Here is a 26,314-nt window from a genome sequence, read left to right on the forward strand (position 1 = left end):
TATGGCTGAATGATATCGGAGAGCTTGTCAGTTTCTGCAGGTCTGTGGCTCTGATTCCTTTAGCAGGATGTCTTTCTTTGGGAAGAGAGACTTTTCCTCCTGTTGTACCGTAAGGCCTGAGAGAAACTCGACACTCTCCTCAGCAGAGTGTCCCATTTGCTATTGTCATGCAATGTGATGGGCAATGTCATCCACCACAGCGCCAATGGCTGTAGACCTGGAAGGCGCCATATGGGAAGAGGCTCTGGCTGTTGGAGGCTTTGCCTATATACAACGGCTACAGTAGAAAGAAAAGTGACTCAGGAGGAAGGGGGTGGAGGGGGAGGGAGGGATGGAGGAAGGGTTATGGGTTATAATTTTCCGATGTCGCGGACCGGGAATGTTCTCACTCCGGAGGTTTTATGGAATGGGGGGGCTGCCAGCCGGTTCATGCAGCGGGAATGCTTCTCATGTCTCTGTATACAGGAGAGGGGGAGATCGGGGAGGGACGCAAAGGGACTGTTTGTCCAGCTGATGCTGGATTCTTCCGTCACCGTTCCAAATTCCCCCGCAGTCTCAAATTTTAACTGAGCTATTTTCCATCTCCCAGAGCTCTGCTGCATATTTGGCTTATTTGATGCCGCTCCGTTCTGTTGTAATTAGTTATTTTTAAAACTGGCAAAAAGAACGACCGGCTGTACAGGCACTGGCATTGGTCGGTTTATTGATGGGCAGTGCCAGCGGCCTGCCTACTATTGGCTCTTTTTCCTCCCCCATATGCTGCTGCTATTGATTTTGTCAATTGGTTGGCGCTGGTTCACTCACTGAAACAGGGGTGTATTACTCCAGAACCCTACAGCCAACTGTTGCACAAAACAGTTACTTTCCCCGTTATCTTTTCCCCTATTGTTCCCTTAACTTTTTAGACAGTTGCACAAAACATCTTAGGGGGAATTTCTACCTTAACCCTTTTTATCTAAAACTTCCTGTCTACCTAACGCTGTTAATGACTGACCTGACCTCTACTCATACTACACATGACTCCTCTCTATTCTTTGACCTTTACCATAACTGACTCTGATAACTACAGTGGTTTCTCAACTAAAAGTTTTGAGATTATGCTGTGGGATTTAGAGGTAATTTGTGGTTTAGTACGGTACCTTGCGTCACTGCTTCATTGCTCCAGACCACCGCAAGGGGGAGTTAGAGCACTGATTATGCTTTTGGGTCCCAAGGCGCTAATGTGTCTCTAACTGACAATGAATGGGCGACATAAACCAAACAGAAACTGATAATTGTGCACGACTTCAAAATTGAATTTCAATTAACTGAATGATGAGGATGAAGGTGATTGAATTTAGAACAATAGTGTAAGAATTGCTATTCCTCTGTCCTGCACGTGCACACCCTGAACACACTTATTTTTTGGTTTCTACTCGTCAGTATTACTTACTAAACTGTTGTTACACTAAGGCTTTTATTCTAAGAGAAACGAAAAGGTTCAATTATATTCCATGATATTCTTAAGATATATGTGTTGACTAAATAAGCAGGTGATGTCTTTCTGATAGTCTTTAATAAAGAAAGGTTCCGGTTATCCTGACCTGGACACCATTATGGCCTGTTAGCGGGACAATAGACTCTTGCCAACACCTCTCTGTAGTTTGATACGTTGTGCAAGGCAAATGATCGGCATTAAACACTTTGGATGGGGCCTCCCGAGTGGCGCAGCGGTCTAAGACACTGCATCGCAGTGCAAACTGCGTTGCTACAGATGCTGGTTCGATACCCAGGCCGACATCCCTTTGTTACCACAGAGAAAGACTTTGCAGTACGGTAACGTCAAAGGGTTGAGTAATTGAACAGTATTTCTGTATTCCAAGCAGTTGGAGTGGTCCGTGGATACTTAAGGAACAGCCATTTTGAGTTTGTTTCATTTGGTGACCTCATGAAGGACAGGAGACACACATGACTGTTTCTTTGTTTGTATACACTTCTCAATTATGGGGTTTGCATCTGAATGTTGTATAAAATGAATGATTAAGTGTAGGAATACTTTTGAAAAGATGAAATGTGATGTTTGCCTTCTAATTGAGAGTATGGGTTTTCATATATAGTTTTAACTAGTCCGTGGCCACGCCCCCGTGAGCACAGACGTTATACCCAGACGTCATGGAACCGCCCTCCAAGGCGAGTGCTTATAAAGGACTCCCGACAAATTGTGCATTAGACTGTCGCTACATGTTGAAATGGTTGGCGATTTTTAAATATGGTCAAGATGACGCTGGGACAGGGTCCCCACGTTGAAATGGCTACTACTCTAAACCAAAACTCGCCGGGTGATGCTGGTGTGTGAAGTGGTACAACTCTACAAAAGAACAAGACCAGAGAACGTGGAGATCATCCCCACGCTAAAATGGTGAAGAAATCTACAAACTAAAGACCAGATAATTCAGGCTGCAGCTGTTTAAATACTTTAGTCTGGTGAACGCATCTGATCTAAGAACATTTCTGAATGGTACTCTGACGTATCCATTATAACAAGCTACAACCACAAAAGAACATGGGGCTTCTGGAGAACGCAACCAGAGATTCTCTGATGAACTACTATCCAGCAGACGGACCGGCGATCACAGAGAGGGACAATAAAGGCATACACTCGTAAATATGTCAATTGCTATTTATTTTCTAATGAGCGGCTGTTCATGTTAAAGGTATTAGCATTTCATGAGTGTAGTTATCAACTGTATTACAGTGAATCCACTCTGAGTTTTCCACTCTTGAACTGTCCCCACCCTTTTCCTTTGTCTACCAAGCCGTCATATCGGTTTCCTCCACTAGGGACTTGAATTTGTGTGATGTTAGTAACCAATGTATGACCTATTGTGTGTGTTTATGTAATTCTGCGATTGGTTAGTTAGTTAGAAAATAAATAATTAAGCCAATTTCTATATCGCTGATTTATGTTAGGGTTCTTGCAGATATTCAAGGGTTTGCGACGTTCAGAAATGAGACTGATGAGGTAACAATACATTAATAGAAGACTGTAATCGATAAGATAATAAAATATCTCGAGAGTTATATTTGGGAAATTTAAACTATAAACAACATTTTCCCGTGGTGCCCCGACTTCCTAGTTAATTACTATTTCGTGATTCGTTGAATTACGGAATAATTACACATAGAGAATCGATTTTGATAATATTACAGTCTTCACATTTAATGACAGCAAACGCTATGACAATTGGCTGTATTAGATTTTCCGTTCCTCCTGAAACCCTAATCTGCTCACTTAAATTAAGAGGTCATGGTGCTACAATATGTTTTTACAGCCAAATGAAAGTGAGGACAATCGGCAATCTGCTGTATGCTTATGGCCTATTGTAAGCTGAAATTCACACCTTTCCAGTACTCCTCACCCCACCCCAAACTCCACCTGAAAAAACGCATGGTTGCCAAGAAAGTGGTTCGTTTTTCTAGATTCTTAAAATGTGTATGCATCATTTGTGTGTTGGAGTCACTTTTAATTCTTAATTGATCTAACGTTTCTATCATAGGCCACTGTAATCGATGGGGGCTCATGGCGGTACCATTCTGCTCATCTGATGAATGGTTCAGATTCAAACTTTGAAGACTGAGATCGAGTCATTGAAGGCAGACCAGCAGAAAGAGAAACATTATCTGAGGGCAGAGATACGGGCGACAGCTGATGCATAGGTCCAGAGCCAGGCGGTATTGGTAGAGAGTCACTCATCATTGGTAGAGAGTCAGGCGGCATTGTCGGAGAGTTAGGCGGAGGATGACGCATTGACGGGGGCGAGGAACGAGATGGAGTCACAATCCATGCCAGGCACACCTGTGAGCTCTAACTCCACCTCCGACAGGCAGAGTCCACATACGTGGCGGGTTCGTCAGGTCGTTGGTTCACCCTGACATTTCCATTCCTCTTCTGACAACAGAACTTGACCAACTGCTCACCAGGCACAACAAGGGCCATCCGGACCGTTAAGCTGTTCTGCTATTCAAAGGATGTGTAACTGAAGAGATACCACGAGTGGACACAGAATACCAACTGGGATGGATCCCGAGGCAAATGTGGCTTACTAGTGAACCTCCGGGTGTTCATCATTAATACTGTGTCTCAGATGTTTCTGTCCATGACTGATGCAACCCGAAAAAGCATTAAAGACAGAGTTAATGAGTACTTGAGGTCACAGAGAAATTCTGGACATGGCCTGCTCTCCTTTATGTAAGGAATTAGGCACTTTACCATCTTTACCACAGTATGTACTGTAGGCTATGTATACATGTCAGACTGCACAGTAGCCTAATGAACAAATGCAGGCGGCTTCTATCTTCAAAATGCTTTAAATGCTTTATCCAAATGTTTAAAGTGCGTGTGTGCGACCTCATGCAACCGCAAAATGTCGGGTAAGTATATACTGTACAGTACTGTATTTCTTCACCAGCATCTTTATGCTTTCGTTACTAAAATAATTATAAAAATACTCTTTTAAAATGCAGATGTTTATTCCATTATGGATCCATAACGAATTATTATGGGAATAAATATCACTGAATGACAGATATATTGAAACGAAGTAGGCTAATAAAGGTAAACAAATTGCTGCTTACTGGAAAATACTCTTTCAAGATGAATGGAAGAGACAGCATTCAGAGGTCAAGACAGCGCTGCTCTGAGACAGGCATGGGGACTGGTCTTGATAAATCAACAAGATTTTATTTTCACTGAATCTCCGTTTTGGATATTGGTTAGACTACAATTAGGAAATGTTAGGATTATTTTGCTCTTACTGTAGCCTACTCCCAACCAGTCATGTTGTACAGCGCCATTATGAGCTATTAGTAGGACAATAGACTCTTGCCAAGAAGGAGGGTAGGGGGAGAATTGTATCGTCAAATGTATTTATTAGTTAGGTTGGCTGTATCACATCCGGCTGTAATTGGGAGTCCCATAGGGTGGCGCACAATTAGCCCAGCGTCGTCCGGGTTAGGGGAGGGTTTGTCCCGACGGGATGTCCTTGTCCAAAATATAGGCACGATAGGCTTATGGTTTCTCTCCCTCTAAAAACATAAATAAATATTTTGGCCTTTATTCAAATTACAATCGCTCACTTTAGGTTATTTGAAAATGAAATAATCTCCAATAGTTATTTTTTAAACAAAGCGATTATTATTAATTCATTTTGAATTATTTAAAAGTCCCTTAGATATTCTCACAGATCAGATTTGCCCTAACAAAAAATTCCCCTTAGATATTAATTTAGAATCCTCCAATCCTCTAAATGTAATTATTGGCGGAGAGTCACGTCATTGAATTTTTTAGATTATACTGTAGATTATACTGTAGGCCTATCGTAGGCGACACGAGTCTCACTCGTGTTGAGTAATGTGCTGTTAAAAGAGGTGTAGGTCTTATTTATTTAAAAAGCATATTGAAGTTAGAAGCAATAGGATTTGCAGCATAGCATACCCCCTGTGGTCATCTATTTCAGCACCGTTTCGTGCTACTCTGAGACAAGCATGGGGACTGGTCTTGATAAATCAATGAGATTTATTTTTCACTGAATCTTCGTTTGGGTATTGGTTAGACTACAATTAGGGTGTGGAAATGTTATGCTCTTAGTACTGTAGCCTACTCCTGACCATCACGTTGTGCAGTGTCATAGTTTCCTTACAGAAACCCTGATGTTTTCATTTTTCTTGGAATAGAAACACTATAATATTAATCAAATCAATTAAGCTACATTTCTTAAAATCAATCCTATATACTATGTTCTTACAAAAAAGGTTTTAAATTCTCTAGTACAGCCAATATTGAAGGCTATCAAATGCTTCTCAAAGGTGCCCTCTGGTGGTCAAACTAGCACTAACTAGCTTTAATGTTCACAATGGCTGACAATTAAATAGCGTGCCATAGACGCAACTTTTACAGGAAGAACCACTCTAACTGGCCACTAAAAGCCCCTTTACTTGATATGTGCAACGCACTGAGCTCGCTGTGGGGGTCAAATGTAGCAGCAGTAATTGGCCCGGATGAGCCCTTCCCAGCTAGCGAGTTTATTCTGTCTAGCTGGAAACCACAGCAGCATGGCACTATTTAAAACTTGTAAAAGAAAGTGATGTTTATTTCGATGGGCAAGAAAGAAATAACTTGTAGTATTGGTCACCTTCTGGATGTCACTGTAACATGCAATCAGTTAACATAATGACACGCCGGTGCAAATTACCATTGCAATGATGTTGTATCGATGTGCTATGTTGGTTCCTATCAGGCAGGCTAGGTAGCTGTATCACATGTCGCCGGTGTTAGTTAACGTGGCCAATTAGTTTTGTCCCACTTGATGTTATTTTGAGTAGGATAGCGGCCTACACAATAAATCATTTGTAATATTGCATACTTCGTAGTAGCCATCTGGATGTCACCGTGATAGTCTAATGTTACTGCTCAATGGGAAGAGTTTGCGCTGCAAGAGGGCAACACAACATCAAGGGGAAGAGTGTCCTTTGCTCTCGCTAGGGGGGAACTGCTGTCCGACTGTTTCGTTTATTAGGATCCCATTAGCTACTGCACATGCAGCAGCTACTCTTCCTGGGGACCGCATAAAACGTACAAACACATAACAAAGTACGGAACAGTCATAGACAAGAACAACATAATACATTATATTACATTCCAAATCAAATAAGTTATACTTTATATAGCAAAGACACCAAGAGACAAAAATATATATTATTTACACAGTATTCATATATACAGTACAGTTACATTGTTGATACACTGATACAAGATTTTAGTTTTTTTTTAAAGTTAAATTTGCTTTTTGCCTGTGTAACCTCTGGGGGCAGAGCATTCCATCATGACAGCATTCTATACATACAGTAACTGAGCGATGCATTAAATAGGTTTTTGATTTGGGTACTGTGAAGAAACCCATAGTGACATGTTTGGTGGGGTGCTTAGGCATTTTCAACACACAAATGTTTTAAAAAAAGACTAGAAGATAAGTAGTCAGGCGTGTTTTTGATGTTAGTTCTGTGTGTGCGGTTAAGGGCAGGCCGTGCTGCTTTGTTTTAAGACAGCTGCAACTTTGCTAGGTCTTTCTTTGCTGCACCTGACCATTTTACCGGACAGTAATCAAGATGGGACGAGATCAAAGGCTGTAACAAATAGCACAGTTGATCTTTGTCAGACATACCTCAGTAATTGAGAGGGATGTCGCTAGATAGTGTAGCCATTACCAATATGCAATATCAGACCAGGGTGATGGTTAAAATGCGATTTTCACAGAAAATGTACAACTGTGGCATTAATGGCTATGTATTTTTTTTTTATATACATAACAATTACTCTGATTAAAAACTGAATGATTCCGAACACTCAAGTCCCAACTTCGGCAGACAATCTTCCAATTCTCGATTTTAAGTTTTTAGCCACAAGCATAAACTAGCTAGCTGGGAAGGGTTCATCGGGTCAACTGACTGAACCGAATGCATTCTTCTCCACTCGACTCTCAGCTGTGTGACATAAGTCATCAACTTGGGCATCAGGTGTGCCCGTATAGCCTATCCCGACTTCCTTAATGCAATGTCATTCTTTTGCATGTCATGTGAAACCTGCTTGAGTTTGTTTATCTTGAAACTGAAGTTAAAACTAACACAATTAATGAAAATAGCAATTTTTATTGATATTGAGTATGTTGCATCTGCTGCTGTGTGTGAGTATAGTTTGACCCTTGCCTCCATCTCCAGTTCATTAAACCATCTAGTGTCATTTGTATCTCTCTCTCTCTCTGCTGTGTGTGCATGATGTGCCTCTTGCTATCTGTCACTCAAATGTCGAGGAGCTGAAGTTCATTGGTTGAACTCAAATTGCTAGGGGGCTGGGGCAGGTGGGGGAATATGTAGGGAAAATGGCGCTGCACAGCTTTCAGAAAAAGAGTCGCGTTCATAAATGATGCATGTATGAACTACAAATTGACACATCCAGCCCAAAGAGAGACGTATAAATTATACTTAGTCGCAAAAGTTCCGGAGCATGTCTTTAAATACACCGCTAGGAGAAGGAAGAAGCAGAAAGCTGAAACCGGCGACCTCATGGCTCAAATATTGTAGTCAGTCCTTTTCTTAAGCTTGCGGTCAGATACCACATCCAGTCAAAGAAATGGCTCCTCAGTCCAATCTCTCTCTCGCTCTCTCTCTCTGATATTGCTTTCCCTTAAATTCTTCCAATATAGTGGTCTTTAGAGGGGCTGCCCAACACATTATTCTTAAGAGGGATGACAGAGAAGCTGGATGGTCCGCATGTGCTCAACCCCACACTGCTATCTTTCCAGTCTATTGACAGGAGTTATGTTTTGGTAGGAGACACAAGGGTGTTCCACAGTGTTCTCTGTCAGTTTTGGAAAGAGTGAAGACCAGAGATATTTGCTGTGTCACAAACTCCCCCCCCCCCCTCTCCCAAATGAAAAATATCTCCAGTCCAAACAGATGATTTCTTTGCAGAGGAAAGTTATTGCCTTCACTGCATTGTCCTCATTATTCTAGACCATTGGCTTACAGCGATGTGGTGAAATAAGACCATTACTAATGAACATCTGAGGGTTTTGATCTTTTGTTATTTTGTGACTTTGTGTTTCAGTTAGTCTGAAGGCCATTTGAAAAGAGCTGAATCCTAGTTTCATTACCCAGCAGCTGGACAAAGTTGGAATAAGCAGTTCTTTTTAAGCTGCTTTGAAAATAATCTCCGCTGGGATCCACAGACGTTTTTCATACTCCATTTGTGTGGCGTCTCAGCAGAGGTCATATTGGAAATCGGTCTGTGTGGTGCAACACATTGTATTCTAGGTCTTGAATGTGTTAAATTACATGTTATTGTTCATGTCATTTGTCTTTATGGACATCTTTGAGAGCAGACTGCAATGCTTCATCCTTAACTATGCACTGGAACACACACACACACACACACACACACACACACACACACACACACACACACACACACACACACACACACACACACACACACACACACACACACACACACACACACACACACACACAGTCACAGTCTTGTACAGCTAACCTTGTGGGGACACACAGTTCAGTCCCATTCAAAATCTTGTTTTTCCTAAACCTAACTCTAACCCTAACCTGTACTCTTACCTTACCCTAGCCCTAACCTTAACTCTAACCTGTACTCTTACCCATGCCCTAACCTTAACCCAAAAACCTAACCTTAACCCTATCTCCTAACCCTAAAACTAACCCTAGCCCCTTACCCTTAACGTCATTCTAACCCATACACTTATTCTAACCTTAACCCTAGACCCCCTAGAAATAACATTTGACCTCGTGGGGACAAACAAAATGTCCTCAGTCAAATATTTGTTTGTTTACTGTTAGTTAGTTAAACACACACACACACACACACACACACACACACACACACACACACACCCATAGGATTACATCACTATGGGAGGTATCTGTGTCTCACCATCTGTGAGAGCTTGTCAGTGTAGGGTTACAGTCATAGCTGTGTGTGTGTGTGTGTGTGTGTGTGTGTGTGTGTGTGTGTGTGTGTGTGTGTGTGTAACTGACAGGGTTACACACACACACACACACACTCATAAGCCTTACAGCATTTCAACAATGACAGCACTTATTCGTAATGAGACTTTAATTACTCTAACAGTAATACAGTAGGTACCTGGCTACCATAACATTTATAGCTGTGTTGCTGTCACAGGACCCAGAAGATGATACTGCACAGTATAACTGTACTGTACATAGCTGTCCACTCTATGCCTGTATCTTTCCACTCTATCTGTCCACTTCAATCCCAGATGCACATTAAATGAAGGCTAGTATCAATGGTATTGTAGGTATGGAAACTGTCCCAGATGTTTTATGTAACCCACTGTTTTCTGGCCTTGGCTTTTTGCCTGGTAAAAGCACTTAGAAGTCTCTCTGAGTGACATTTTAGAATGCATTCAATATCCTATTAACATTGACAAAAAAAAGGTTGCATTGAACAGCACATAACTGGCACAGGTTGTTTCACCTCCCATTGCATTCTCACCGTGCTCACACACACACACACACACACACAGCTCGCACTGCTTAGTGACAGTTTAGCCGTTCAGAGGTTACGGCTAACGAGCAGCAGAGTCTTGAATGGGGTGAGCGGTGGCGTGCAGGGGGCGGGTATATTTTGGGTGAGTGGCTGGCTCCCTGTGTTTGTTGAGGACACGGGTCGGTAGTCTGTCAGAAGTTGGTGTCTCTCTGGGGCTCTGGCCATGTTGTGGGTCAAGTGTAGAGAGCAGCTCCTGCTGGGGCTGTGTTGTTGCTGCGGTCCCACTCTCGGCACACACTCCCTGGGTTGTGTTTTCTGCTGGGTTGTGGGTCAGCGGTATTGCTGATTCAGCCCGGTGCTGTTTTCTTTCCTTCTCTCTCGCTCTTCCTTCAATCCGCTGGCTCAAGGAACTACATAGGCTGGCTCAAAACTTTACCTTTCTGTTATCTAAGACTATACCATTGTCGTGACTTTACTGTCATTAATCTGATGACTGATATTTATTTAATCCACTAACTATGTTTAATTGTTACCCGACTAAATTAATCATGTAACAATTAACTCATTAGGATTTGGGGCACCACGAGAGTGGTTCTTTAAAGAGTTAACATCTCCCGAATTAATCTCTATCACATCTATAAACAGTCAACTTATTAATCATAACCTCGTATCATGTCATCATTCTGAACAGTCGTAACCTTGCATCTGCAAAAACCCGAGTCTTAGTTATGATTCAGGACTACACAAATTGTTTTAGTTATTTATTTACTAGCTAACTAAATGGTAACACAGGATAAACATACACACTTAATACATTAGAAACAGGTCCTTAGTGGACTGACAGCAATGTGGCTACTTGTTACAAAAATACATGTAGAGGGCGAAAGAGAAAGGGGGACAGAGACAATGTTAGTACATTTAGAAACTACTCACACTTATACATTGCACACGAACCGTCGCCCGCTTGGAGTAAGAATCATGAATGTATTTACGTGGAAATGCCTTGGTTTGCCGTGTATCTCTCCTAACCGGACCTTCTTGGAAAGAAGGTTGGTTGGGCCTTTTCGCGGCACACTTGTAAAGCTCTGATTGCCCAAAAGGGGTCCCTACCTGTATTCTACTGTCGTTCTCCTCTGCAGTCATCTGGTATCCGGTGACTTGTCGTGTAGTCCTGAACAGAACTACAGAGTTTATTCTACTTCCATTCGCTCTGGAAGATGCTTCCTTGAAGATAGGCCAGCCAGCCGTGTCGATGATTCCCAGTGGGGTGATGAGAGTAGCGTAATACGATGATTTGAACAGAGTAATTGAATGGTCTCACGTAAATTAGCTTTTACCAGCTGTACCAGTGATTGTCCGGGAGGTGACTTTATCGTCTCTACCTCGTGTTGAGATTCAAAGATTGAACCACTTTAAACGTGAGCTGCAGCTCAACGTCTCTGGTCTGATATGTTAATTCTTAACCCATCATTTTATACAGTTTGTTCAAAAGGGGCGGTTCCGTCAGGCTGGCACGCTCTCTGACCTCACTCAGGGGCGTAACTTGTTACTTGTACAAAGTTTTGTAAAACTATTATATCTTATGGCTCCTAAAATGATGTCCCTCTCTTCACAAAAACACTTTCTAACTGTTCATGCACAATGCATTGGATGGACACTTCACACATATGGGGTATACTTTAAGGTACAGTATTTCCTTTATAACATTTTTAATGACATCACAAAATAACATTAGTGTTCTTGTAGGTCACCTCTGCCTATTCACCACGTTCTATGCTAGAAATATTGTTCCAATAGTTGCTCTTGAATGTGTTAGTTTTACCGGGAAAAATCTTCTTAGGACAAAGGCACATTCCTTGGGTGAATTTGGAGAGAGAGATGCTGAATGTTCTGTCCTTGATTTACAACAGGGTGTGAGCTGTCAACCCCCACCAGTTCCCTTCTCCCTACCCACCCCCTCTGTGGGTGAGTGGTGGTCTGGTTGAAGTTATTTATTGCAAAGCTGGTCTGACCTATTGGAATACTCACAGGACAGTCATGACCCCATCCACCTATCAGTGCTCAAGTTCTTACAGACAGTTACAAACACCCATCACCAACCTCATTCTGTATCTATCTCAAGGTGTGCATTCTTTCAACACATTTGATCTCTCACATACGTTGTTAAACAGTATTGTGTCTCCTTCCTCTCTGCCTTTTATTTTTACACCTAGATCCAGATGAGGTGATTCTGAGAAGTACTATGATTATGAGTATGGGGTCATTAGACTCTTGGTGAGAGAAAGCTCAGCTCTCGCCCCCTTCTCACAGGAATAGCTCACCCCTTTCAGCCTAGGAGATGTGGCTGCAGATTGTTCCAGCAGCTTATCAGAAGAATGTCCTATTATAACACCAGTACGGTTCCTAAGGGATGGAGAAGGTGCTGGAGGCCCTGTACAGTTGTTTAGAGGGGGTCGGGGGAAAGGCGTCAGAGGCGCTGAGGACACCTCCTCCCTCATCTCAGGGTCATGGGGTCAACGTCTCCCACGACAGATGGGGAGACTGACAGACAGTGAGAGGGGAAGGGAGAGAGAGAGAAAGAATGATAGGGGAAACCGGAGACAGATTGGGAGAATTCAAGTGAGATATTTGAACAAATAATAGAGCTAAAATGCTGTAATAAGGAACATCTATGGTCATAATGTGTTAAGAGCCATGTCCATGTCTATCACATATCAGACAAGTCATTTTCACCAACACCAGTGAATGGGGTCAGTCCAGCCAGTGAGGAACATCCCCTACCATCACCAACACCACCATCAACATGCTCCTTTCCCTGGCCTGGATCTCTTAGCTGTGGGATTGGCAGCAGCTCAGCTCTCTGCCCCACGGACGCTGCAGGCAAACACACCCAGCAGGCCTCACACACTCCACTGACACACTGCTCACAGGCTTCTCACACACACAACTCTCACACGCTGTGCACACACACACACACACACACACACACACACACACACACAGCAAACAAATCCTACTCTTAACAGCTGTTTAAATGCCACAGAGACAGACTGATCAAATGTTCCACCAATGAAGCGTGTCAAACATGACTGTCGCGGGGGTATAAAGGTTGGAGACAGGGGCAGGAATACATCTGGGTTTTTAATACACCCAAAACAAACATGTATGCAAAACACTGGGATGTAGCCAAACAAAAGAGCAAGGGTAAACCTCGTGGAATGACACCGGACGAGACCCGTAATACACAATGCACAAAACATACAGCACAGGCTGAGACGACACATAGATACTCACACGACCAACGGACATGGGAACAATAACACGCAGCACAGGCTGAGACGACACACAGGTACTCACACGACCAACGGACATGGGAACAATAACACGCAGCACAGGCTGAGACGACACATAGGTACTCACACGACCAACGGACATGGGAACAATAACACGCAGCACAGGCTGAGACGACACACAGGTACTCACACGACCAACGGACATGGGAACAATAACACACAGCACAGGCTGAGACAACACATAGGTACTCACACGACCAACGGACATGGGAACAATAACACGCAGCACAGACTGAGACGACACACAGGTACTCACACGACCAACGGACATGGGAACAATAACACGCAGCACAGGCTGAGACGACACATAGGTACTCACACGACCAACGGCCATGGGAACAATAACACGCAGCACAGACTGAGACGACACACAGGTACTCACACGACCAACGGACATGGGAACAATAACACGCAGCACAGGCTGAGACGACACACAGGTACTCACACGACCAACGGACATGGGAACAATAACACGCAGCACAGACTGAGACGACACACAGGTACTCACACGACCAATGGACATGGGAACAATAATCGACCGCCCAATGGGAAAACAAAGGGCACATTTATACAATTGCAATCAGGGAAATGGGGACCAGGTGTGCGTAATGACACCGTTCCAGAGGGATCCGTGACAATGACGTGCGTCTGTTTGTGTGCATGCGTTTGATCACTGATGGTCAAGCACATATGAGTTGTGAGTTGTTGCTGATCGTTAGCTTTCTCGTTACGTGAGTGACCTCTGGCAGACATTTTGCTGGTCCAGTTGAAACATTTTAAAGAGTGTGACTGACCATGGATGTTTCTGTTTTTATGTCTCCCGTCTCTCAACCTTTCAATCTTTTTATTTAGCTGTAAAATCACATTTCCATCCCTCTTACCTGCTCTTCATTTCCTCGTTGTCTGTTTCTTTCTCTCTGTTCTTATTTTGGAAATGTCTGACTCAGATTCATCCGAAACGTGGCAGGAGGACACGGTGTTTACCTATGGAGGCCAAATATGTAGAGCCCCGGGGTGAGTGACGTGGGTCACCATGTGTGTGAGGCTCTCTCTCTACCTTTTAACTCGAGTAATGTGGCCCCCATACTGACTGGTCCTCTATCAGCCTCGTACACACATACACACATGCATATAGATGTATACGTGCGCGCACATGCATGCACAGTCACACAGACACACACATGCAAACAGACGTACACACACACACACCACGGAAACTAAACCAAAACCCAAGTTTCAACTCCAGAGGTTTCCATTTCTAAATGATATGATGTAGTAGAAAGGGTGGCAGGTTTCCAGTTTCTCGGGGGGATGAAATGTGACCCCTCATTTTATCATACTATTCATGGCAAACTGAATCTCACAACAGAATCCAATGCTCTAATGTAGTGGGCCTTGATACAAGGATTGTGTCATCAGGTTTCAGGTATGACCCAGATGCAGACAGTGCCGAAGAAACAAAAGTTGATTTCTTGTACAGAGGCAGGCAAACGACAGGTCAAAGGCAGGCAGATGTCAGTAATCCAGAGAGGGTGCAAAAGGTCCAGAACGGCAGGCAGGCTCAGGGTCAGGGCAGGCAGGGGTCAATAATCCAGAGAGGGTGCAAAAGGTCCAGAACGGCAGGCAGGCTCAGGGTCAGGGCAGGCAGAACGGTCAAAACCCAGGAAGGGACGAGAAAACAGGAGCAAGAACAGACAGGAGCAGGGGAACAAACGCTGGTAGGTTTCACGAAACAAAACGAACTGGCAACAGACAAACAGAGAACACAGGTATAAATACACAGGGGGAGATGGGCAACACTTGGAGGGGGTTGGAGACGAGCACAAAGACAGGTGAAACAGATCAGGGTGTAACAGGCTTGTCATTACTATTAGACTTGTTGTACTCTCTATGTACTGTTATTGTCTCTAGTTACCTAAGTCTGGCAGGTAAGTGAATACCCAGCCATGACATTGGGGTCAAGCTCAGCTGAAACTTTACAGGTATCAGGGCATTTTTATGTGACACGTTCATGTCTCTCTTCTTCTTTCCAAACCTTTTTGTGTTCTGGTTCTTTTTTTAACAGGGTTTTGGTCTGTTTGGTGCTTCACATTTTCCTTCTCGCTTTCCAGCTTTGATCTGTGTTTTTAGTTTATGAGCAGATTTTACAATATAGATGTTTTTTATTGTTGCTGGCACGTATGGAGATGATGGTGCCTCCACATCATGGGCAGATGGCTTTGTTGGACCGATCTGAAACCCTTCTGGGCTGGACCTCCCACCCTGTGGGCCTACACACACGCACACAGACTATGCGTATCTATCTAGCTTTTCCTGGAGCAGAAGTAGCACTAGAGGGGTCCCTGGCCCAGCGATCCATTTTCCAGGTGACATCTGCTCTGGGACATTACAGCACAAGTAGAGGGAAAAATTGGATTTAAAAGCTGCTGAAATGGTGCTTAAAGTTAATTCCAAGCTTCCACTCAGGTATCAAAGAACCATTTGAAACTGAATCCAAAGACAATGTTTTTTCTCCGTACTGAGCAAAATTATAGTATTTCCTTATGTTGGTCGGTGCACAATGTGAAAGGTACTGTAAACAGTTTATCTAGTCTCACTCATTATAACTCATCTGATCTCTGATCTGTTCCAGGGGGCTTTTCATCACCATCCATGACCTCACTCACATCTCCACCGTGCTCCAGAGCTGGCCAGAGAAGGACATACGTGTAAGTCTATAGTCAAACCTGAAATGTTAATATGGAGTTGGTCCCCCCTTTGCTGCTAAAACAGCCTTCGCTCTTCTGGGAAGGCTTTCCACTAGATGTTGGAACATTGCTGCGGGGACTTGCTTCCATTCAGCCACAAGCGCATTAGTGAGGTCGGGCATTGATGTGGGGCGATTAGGCCTGGCTCACAGTCGGCTTTTCAATTCATCCCAAAGGTGTTCAATGGGGTTGAGTTCAGGGCTGTGTGCAAGCCAGTCAAGTTATTCCACACCGATTTCGACAAACCATTTCTGTATGGACCTCGCTTTGTGCACGGGGGCATTGTCATGCTGAAACAGAAAAGGACCTTCCCCAAACTGTTGACACAAAGTTGGAAGCATAGAATCGTAGAATGTCATCGTCTGCTGTAGCTTTAAGATTTCTCTTCACTGGGACTAAGGGGCCTGGTCCGAACCATGAAAAACAGCCCCAGACCAGTATTCCTCTTCCACCTAACTTTACAGTTGGCACTATGCATTGGGCAGGTAGCGTTCTCCTGGTATCCTCCAAACCCAGATTCGTCCGTTGAACTGCCAGATGATAAAACGTGATTCATCACTCCAGAGAACGCGTTTCCACTGCTCCAGAGTCCAATGGCAGCGAGCTTTACACTACTCCAGCCAACGCTTGGCATTGCGCATGGTGATCTTAGGCTTGTGTGCGGCTGCCTGGCCATGGAAACCCATTTTGTGAATCTTCCGACAAGCAGTTCTTGTGCTGACTTATCTTCCAGAGGCAGTTTGGGACTCTGTTGTGAGTGTTGCAACCGAGGACAGATGTTTGTTTTTTTTGCTGAAGTGCTACGCTCTTCCATTCTGTGAGCTTATGTGGACTACCACTTCTTGGCTGAGCCGTTGTTGCTCCTAGTCGTTTCCACTTCGCAATAACAGCACTTACATTTGCCCGGGGTAGCTCTAGCAGGGCAGAAATTTGACGAACTGACTTGTTGGAAAGACATTCTACTGCCAGTGTTTGTCTGTGGAGATTGCATGGCGGTGTGATCGACTTTACACACCGGTTAAAAAAATTTGAAGGGGTGTCTACATACTTTTGTATATACAGTGCCTAAGGAAAGTATTCAGCCCCCATGTCATTTTCCACATTTTGTTACGTTACAGCCTTATTCTAAAATTGATTAAATAAATAAAAAATTCTCAGCAATCTACACACAATACCCCATAATGACCACGCGAAAACAGTTTTAATTTAAAAAAATATATAATTTTAAGACCTTATTTACATAAGTATTCAGCCCCTTTGCTGTGAGACTCGAAAATGAGATCAGGTGCATCCTGTTTCTATTGATCATCCTTGAGATGTTTCTACAACTTGACCGGAGTCCACCTGTGGTAAATTTAATTGATTGGTCATGATTTGGAAAGTTACACACCTGTCTATATAAGGTCCCACAGTTGACAGTGCATTTCAGAGCAAAAACCAAGCCATGGGGTTGAAGAAAATTTCCGTAGAGCTACGAGACAGGATTGTGTCGACGCACAGATCTGGGGAAGGATACCAAACAATGTCTACAGCATTGAATTTCTCCAAGAACACAGTGGCCTCCATCATTCTTAAATGGAAGATATTTGGAACCACCAAGACTCTTCCTAGAGCTGGCCACCTGGCCAAACTGAGCAATCAGGGGAGAAGGGCCTTGGTCAGGGAGGTGACCAAGAAACTGATGATCACTCTGACAGAGCTCTAGAGTTCCTCTGTAGAGATGGGAGAACCTTCCAGAATGACAAGCATCTCTGCAGCACTCCACCAAACAGGCCTTTATGGTAGTGGCCATAGTAAAAGGCACATGACAACCCTCTTGGAGTTTTCCAAAAGGCACCTAAAGGACTCTCAGACCATGAGAAACAAGATTCTCTGGTCTGATAAAACTAAGATTGAACTCTTTGGCCTGAATGCCAAGCATCAGGTCTGGAGGAAACCTGGCACCATCCCTACGGTGAAGCATGGTGGTGGCAGCATCACGCTGTGGGGATGTTTTTCAGCGGCAGGGACTGGGAGACTAGTCAGGATGAAGGCATAGATGAACGGAGCAAAGTACAGAGAGATCCTTGATGAAAACCTGCTCCAGAGCGCTCAGGACCTCAGACTGGGGCGAAGGTTCACCTTCCAACAGGACAATGACCCTAAACTCACATCCAAGACAACGCAGGAGTGGCTTCGGGACAAGTCTCTGAATGTCCTTTAGTGGCTCAGCCAGAGCCCAGACTTGAACCAGATCGAACATCTCTGGAGAGACCTGAAAATAGCTGTGCAGCAACGCTCCCCATCCAACAGAGCTCAAGAGGATCTGCAGAGAAGAATGGGAGAAACTCCCCAAATACAGGTGTGCCAAGCCTGTAGCATCATACCCAGGAAGACTCGAGGCTGTAATCGCTGCCAAAGGTGCTTCAACAAAGTACTAAGTAAAGGGTCTGAATACTTATATAAATGTGATATTTCAAATATTTTATTTTTAATAAATTAGTAAACATTTGTGTAAACCTGTTTTTGCTTTGTCATAGTTGGGTATTGTGTGTAGATTGATGGGAAAAAAACAACAATTTAATCAATTTTAGAATAAGGCTGTAACACAGAATTCAAAAGGCACTCGCACATCTGAGCAATCCTTTTGCAGGTGCATGGTAACATTTGAACAAGATGAAGGAAAAAGGAAACCGCACACTGCTCTTGATAGTATCACTGATATTTAATAAGCTTACGTATCGGCCTCTCGGCCTTCGTCAGAGCTTTAGTGAATTTTTAGAGATTTGCACCCTTATGTAGACCTAGCCCCACCCACATCCGTTCCACACATCGAAGGGGGTTGGAGGCAAAGGAAAAACAAATAAGTGCTACCAAATATAACAATATGCATTTCATAAATATTACAAAAGTGTATAAATAAGACGTATTAAACACGTCTGTAAAACCAAAATGAGGACATAGCAAGTTTTCATTAATCATTGGGTACATCGTTCGAAAAACATCAGAGTAATCTGAAATAGGCACATAATTCATGTTCAAATTCACAACATAACATACATAGGCATTTCATCATTAAGTCCTTTGGGAAATAATGTCTGGAGGGTGAAAATCCCAAAACATTCTATTTTACTCAGAGTATTATTAATATCACCTCCCCTGTCTGATATCTTAACTTTCTCTATGCCACAAAATCTAAAGGTAGAAATGTCATGCTTTAGGTCATTAAAATGTACTGCGACTGGATAATCCCTGTCGTTTCTCCTGATTTAACTTTTATGTTCACTAATTCTCTGTTTGAGAGAATAAGAATAAGGCTGTAATGAAACAACAAAATGTGGAAAAAAGTCAAGGGGTCTGAATACTTTCCAACTTTCTCATAAATCGTGCATTGATGTCAATAAGTTCAACAGATATCTTCAGTTAGGATCTGGCCTGTTTGAGGCCATTACAACCAACTGAGCTCTAATATGCCAGGACAGCTATGTGCAAAGCTGAAGAACATACGCACAATCAGGTACTTTCCACAGGTGCTAAAGTTGTAGGCAAACTCATGGAAAACAGACAGGAAAACGCAGCACATTTATTTACAACAACGTTTCGACCCTTAGGTCTTCATCAGGCATCCATATCAAGTCATGATCTTGTCATATAGAGTCAGTACGAAGAATCTTCTAGGTATTCCTGGCATGTAAAGATATACCTGCTGCAGCCGCTAGCCGTTCTTGCACCTGTTCACAGCTGTCAACACAATGGCATTTTCCTCTGCAGCCTGAGCTCACAGGACCTCTTAAAACGATTTATCACGATCCAATGCCCTACTTACAGTTGAAGTCGGAAGTTTACATACACTTAGGTTGGAGTCATTAAAACTCGTTTTTCAACCACTCCACAAATTTATTGCTAACTAACTATAGTTTTGGCAAGTCGGTTAGGACATCTACTTTGTGCATGACACAAGTAATTTGTCCAACAATTGTTTACAGACAGATTATTTCTCTAATAATTCATTGTATCAGAATTCCAATGGGTCAGAAGTTTACATACACAAAGTTGACTGTGCCTTTAAACCGCTTGGAAAATTCCAGACAATTATGTCATGGCTTTAGAAGCTTCTGATAGGCTAATTGACATAATTTGAGTCAATTGGAGGTGTACCTGTGGATGTATTTCCAAACGCCTGAAGGTACCACGTTCATCTGTACAAACACTAGTACGCAAGTATAAACACCATGGGACCACGCAGCCGTCATACTGTTCAGGAAGGAGACACGTTCTGTCTCCTAGAGATGAACGTACTTTGGTGCGAAAAGTGCAAATCAATCCCAGAACAACAGCAAAGGACCTTGTGAAGATGCTGGAGGAAACAGGTACAAAAGTATCTATATCCACAGTAAAACGAGTCCTATATCGACATAACCTGAAAGGCCGCTCAGCAAGGAAGAAGTCACTGCTCTAAAACCGCCATAAAAAAGCCAGACTATGTTTTGCAACTGCACATGGGGACAAAGATCATACTTTTTGGAGAAATATCCTCTTGTCTGATGAAACAAAATTAGAACTGTTTGGCCATAATGACCATTGTTATGTTTGGAGGAAAAAGGGGGAGGCCTGCAAGCCGAAGAACACCATCTCAACCATGAAGCATGGGGGTGGCAGCATCATGTTGTGGGGGTGCTTTGCTGCAGGACGGACTAGTGCACTTCACAAAGTAGATGGAGTCATGAGCAGGGAAATTATGTGGGTATATTGAAGCAACATCTCAAGACATCAGTCAGGAAGTTGAAGCTTGGTCGCAAATGGGTCTTCCAAATGGACAATGACCCCAAGCATAATTCCAAAGTTGTGGCAAAATGGCTTAAGGACAACAAAGTCAAGGTATTGGAATGGCCATCACAAAGCCCTGACCTCAATCCCATAGAAAATGTGTGGGCAGAACTGAAAAAGCGCGTGCGAGCAAGGAGGCCTACAAACCTGACTCAGTTACACCAGCTCTGTCAGGAGGAATTGGCCAAAATTCATCCAACTATTGTGGGAAGCTTGTGGAAGGCTACCCAAAACGTTTGACCCAAGTTAAACAATTTAAAGGCAATGCTACCAAATACTAATTGAGTGTATATAAACTTCTGACCCACTGGGAATGTGATGAAAGAAATAAAAGCTGAAATAAATCATTCTCTCTACTATTATTCTGACATTTCACATAATTAAAATAAGATGGTGATCCTAACTGACCTAAAACAGGGATTTTTTACTAGGATTAAATGTCAGGAATTGTGAAAAACTGAGTGTAAATGTATTTGGCTAAGGTGTATGTAAACCTCCGACTTCAACTGTATCTCCAGTGTATCTCCATCTCCAGTGCAGTGACCCACTGGTTGATGCTTATTTATTAAACCCTCTTAGGCCTCACTCCCCCCTATCTGAGATACCTACTGCAGCCCTCATCCTCCACATACAACACCCATTCTGCCAGTCACATTCTGTTAAAGGTCCCCAAAGCACACACATACCTGGGTCACTGCAACAAACACTCAAACTGGACAGTTTTATCTCAATCTCTTCATTCAAAGACTCAATCATGGACACTGTTATTGACATTTGTGGCTGCTATGGGGTGATGTATTGTTGTCTCTACCTTCTTGCCCTTTGTGCTGTTGTTTTCTGTGCTCAATAATGTTTGTACCATGTTTTGTGCTGCTACCATGTTGTGTTGCCACCGTGCTGTGTTGTCATGTGTTGCTGCTTCATTAAAACACCAGCCTCAACGTCAACAGTGAAGAGGCGACTCCGGGATGCTGGCCTTCTAGGCAGAGTTGCAAAGAAAAAGCCATATCTCAGACTGGCCAATTAGAAGGAAAGATTAAGATGGGCAAAAGAACAGACACTGGACAGAGGAACCCAGCATCCCGGAGTCACCTCTTCACTGTTGACGTAGTGTGACTATTTCCTGTTTAATCATGTGCACTTACTGTAACTGATTGGCTAATGAATATGCTGGCGTTATTTGCTAGTTACTGTATTTTCACTGCCTGATATTATAACATTTTTGGCTATTCTGAGAGCTTATTTGGTTAATTTCAAACAGGAAGCCGAAAAGAAATGACTTATCAAGAGCCATAGACAGTCTGCTCTGACTGATAATGTATTTGGTTGACATAGAATCACAGGTATGATTGACAGGTGTGATGTGATTGACAGGCGGTGTGTGTGACGGACGGAGAGAGGATCCTGGGCCTGGGGGACCTGGGCTGCTACGGTATGGGCATCCCTGTGGGCAAACTGGCACTCTACACGGCCTGTGGAGGCATGCCACCCCAGCAGTGTCTGCCAGTCATGCTGGATGTGGGCACAGACAATGAGGTAAGAGGAGACACACCTAACAACCAAATGAATACATAGCTACAGTGAGGGAAAAAAGTATTTGATCCCCTGCTGATTTTGTACGTTTGCCCACTGACAAAGAAATGATCAGTCTATAATTTTAATGGTAGGTTTATTTGAACAGTGAGAGACAGAATAACAACAAAAATATCCAGAAAAACGCATGTCAAAAATGTTATAAATTGATTTGCATTTTAATGAGGGAAATAAGTATTTGACCCCCTCTCAATCAGAAAGATTTCTGGCTCCCAGGTGTCTTTTATACAGGTAACGAGCTGAGATTAGGAGCACACTCTTAAAGGGAGTGCTCCTAATCTCAGTTTCTTACCTGTATAAAAGACACCTGTCCACAGAAGCAATCAATCAATCAGATTCCAAACTCTCCACCATGGCCAAGACCAAAGAGCTCTCCAAGGATGTCAGGGACAAGATTGTAGATCTACACAAGGCTGGAATGGGCTACAAGACCATTGCCAAGCAGCTTGGTGAGAAGGTGACAACAGTTGGTGCGATTATTTGCAAATGGAAGAAACACAAAAGAACTGTCAAACTCCCTTGGCCTGGGGCTCCATGCAAGATCTCACCTCGTGGAGTTGCAATGATCATGAGAATGGTGAGGAATCAGCCCAGAACTACACAGGAGGATCTTGTCAATGATCTCAAGGCAGCTGGGACCATAGTCACCAAGAAAACAATTGGTAACACACTACGCCGTGAAGGACTGAAATCCTGCAGCGCCCGCAAGGTCCCCCTGCTCAAGAAAGCACATATACATGCCCGTCTGAAGTTTGCCAATGAACATCTGAATGATTCAGAGGACAACTGGGTGAACGTGTTGTGGTCAGATGAGAACAAAATGGAGTTCTTTGGCATCAACTCAACTTGCCGTGTTTGGAGGAGGAGGAATGCTGCCTATGACCCCAAGAAACCATCCCCACCGTCAAACATGGAGGTGGAAACATTATGCTTTGGGGGTGTTTTTCTGCTAAGGGGACAGGACAACTTCACCGCATCAAAGGGATGATGGACGGGGCCATGTACCGTCAAATCTTGGGTGAAAACCTCCTTCCCTCAGCCAGGGTATTGAAAATGGGTCGTGGATGGGTATTCCAGCATGACAATGACCCAAAACACACGGCCAAGGCAACAAAGGAGTGGCTCAAGAAAAAGCACATTAAGGTCCTGGAGTGGCCTAGCCAGTCTCCAGACCTTAATCCCATAGAAAATCTGTGGATGGAGCTGAAGGTTCGAGTTGCCAAACGTCAGCCTCGAAACCTTAATGACTTGAAGAAGATCTGCAAAGAGGAGTGGGACAAAATCCCTCCTGAGATGTGTGCAAACCTGGTGGCCAACTACAAGAAACATCTGACCTCTGTGATTGCCAACAAGGGTTTTGCCACCAAGTACTAAGTCATGTTTTGCAGAGGGGTCAAATACTTATTTCCCTCATTAAAATGCAAATCAATTTATAACATTTTTGACATGCGTTTTTCTGGATTTTTTTGTTGATATTCTGTCTCTCACTGTTCAAATAAATCTACCATTAAAATTACAGACTGATCATTTCATTGTCAGTGGGCAAACGAACAAAATCAGCAGGGGATCAAATACTTTTTTCCCTCACTGTACATACAAACAAGATGATACACGTCACTTTATCCTACACTTGTCACCTGTCAACTACACAACAAAAAACGGTCAACTTTGCAACATATTATATGCTAGACGTAATTTGTCAGCTAAGAAAATACCCTCAAGTCAATACGTTATAGACCAGGTAAGCCCCTCAGTCTCCAAACTCCAATTTCCAAACAACTAACAGCCAAGAAACGAGAAGTTCTAACACTTTACAACCAGGAAACGCAACTGAGGAAAGCAGCACCGTTCACCCATGCCAGCTAGAAAAGGACCTATTCATTCCGCCAGCACCGCCAGTCAACAGTATTCAAAGAGGCCTTCTGGTTTGGTTTTTCCTGCTGGTCCCATTGGTCCTATGTATGGCCTGGCCCTCTCTTTATAGCTAAAAGAGGAGCCTCACTCTAGGCTGGCGGCACGTGTGCTGTGGCTACACTGTTAAACAGGAGCAAACTAAGAATAGTCTGTGTTGTGTACACGGCTATATTTAAACTCTGTGTATTTTCTCCATGTCATCCAGAGCTGGGCCAAGGGCGTGGCACTGCCACCACATGCCTGCTGCCTGGCTTTTAAGCCACAGCTGAATCAACTCTGAGCCATCCTCTGATTTCCTGGGCCTGGACCTGCTCTCCTAGCCACTGATTTGTGTTTCAGTATAAGAGTTGGGGAGAGGATAAATGGTGATTTGGGGTTAGTTGGGTCGGTCTGGTCAAGGATAGACATGATCTAGACAGTTATCAAGATGCTGAGAATGAGACATAAAAGAAGACATCACTGTGAAAGAAGGATAGATGGATAAAGGGTGGGAGGAAAGAAGAGGGAGATGGAGTTGGGGTTACTTGGGTATAGGACCGGTCAAATATGTAAACGACTGGCAATAATCAATGGAGATGGAGAGAAATAATGAGAGACACTCCATGGGCATCAAAACGAGGACACCAGTATAAAAGAGGGATAAATAAAGGAAGGGGGAGGGAAAGGGAAGGAGACCGGAAGCAGAGTTGAACAGAGGGACTAGCCCTATCCTTGTCAGCGGTAGCATTCGCTGTGTGGATGGTGTCCACAAACTCTCTCCATGTTCTCTTATGTCGGCTGGCCAATTCACACTTCATCAAACCACACTGAGACCCAGCAGAAATCCCCCTTATTCATAAAACACACATAAAAGGCCTGTGAGAGAACCTATAAAAGATCTTGCACTACAGCATGAATACAGTAGGTGGCATTGGATCTTGGTGAATAGGATTATGTTTTCTCTCTCTCTGCCAGTTTCTCCCACTCTGTTCTACCTCATAGCAGAGGTAAATACCATGGCCTTTGGCCCCCATCTCTTTAGTGGCATCTCCATAGACACTTCTATGCATGAACTCTATTGTTCTAAGATTTTGAAAGACCATAGACTATCCAGAAGCCATCTATGGTGCACAGATCCAGTTTAGGGATGCTTGGGGGATTCTCAACTCTTCCCGTACGTTTTATAGGCATCAAAATACCCACTTTAACTAGCTGCCTCAGAGTCTTTGTCTGTGTCCTCAATGCACTCTGTAGCTGCTCCCAGAGGATGAGAGCAAATGGGGGTTTATTACCATATATATATGTGTGTGTGTGTGTGCTCTCTTTGAAAAAAAGAGCTATCTAGAACCTAAAAGGGTTCTTTGGCTGTACCCATAGGGAAACTCTTTGAAGAACCCTTTTTGGTTCCAGGTACTTTTTGGTTTTCACAGAACAAAAATGGTTCTCCTTTTTTCGAAGAGTATATGTCTGTAGTGTCTGTGTGCGTGCATGTTTGCGATGTGTTTCTCTGCTATGTCTGGATTTGTCTCGGTCTGTCTACCTTCTATGTTCCTCTATTCATTTCTGTATGTACAGCTGAAGTCGGAAGTTAACATACACCTTAGCCAAATACATTTACACTCAGTTGTACACAATTCCTGACATTTAATCCTAGTAAAAATTCCCTGTCTTAGGTCAGTTAGGATCACCCCTTTATTTGAAGAATGTGAAATGTCAGAATAATAGTAGAGAGTGATTTATTTCAGATTTTCTTTCTTTCATCACATTCCCAGTGGGTCAGAAGTTTGCATACACTTAATTAGTATTTGGTAGCACTGCCTTTAAATTGTTTAACTTGGGTCAAA

General features: G+C 43.3%; 1 protein-coding gene across 1 annotated transcript in view; it reads left to right on the forward strand.

Annotated features, from left to right (window-relative positions):
* The window catches only part of me1 (malic enzyme 1, NADP(+)-dependent, cytosolic), a 117,529-nt gene that overhangs the window by 65,222 nt on the left and 25,993 nt on the right, over nucleotides 1-26,314 (forward strand). Inside the window, exons 4-5 of the mRNA XM_071383574.1 lie at nucleotides 16,064-16,139; nucleotides 22,359-22,520. Coding sequence (XP_071239675.1) covers nucleotides 16,064-16,139; nucleotides 22,359-22,520 — 238 coding nt within the window. The remainder of the gene's footprint in view (nucleotides 1-16,063; nucleotides 16,140-22,358; nucleotides 22,521-26,314) is intronic.

Source organism: Salvelinus alpinus, chromosome 35 (assembly GCF_045679555.1).
Source record: "Salvelinus alpinus chromosome 35, SLU_Salpinus.1, whole genome shotgun sequence".
Taxonomy (NCBI): domain Eukaryota; kingdom Metazoa; phylum Chordata; class Actinopteri; order Salmoniformes; family Salmonidae; genus Salvelinus; species Salvelinus alpinus.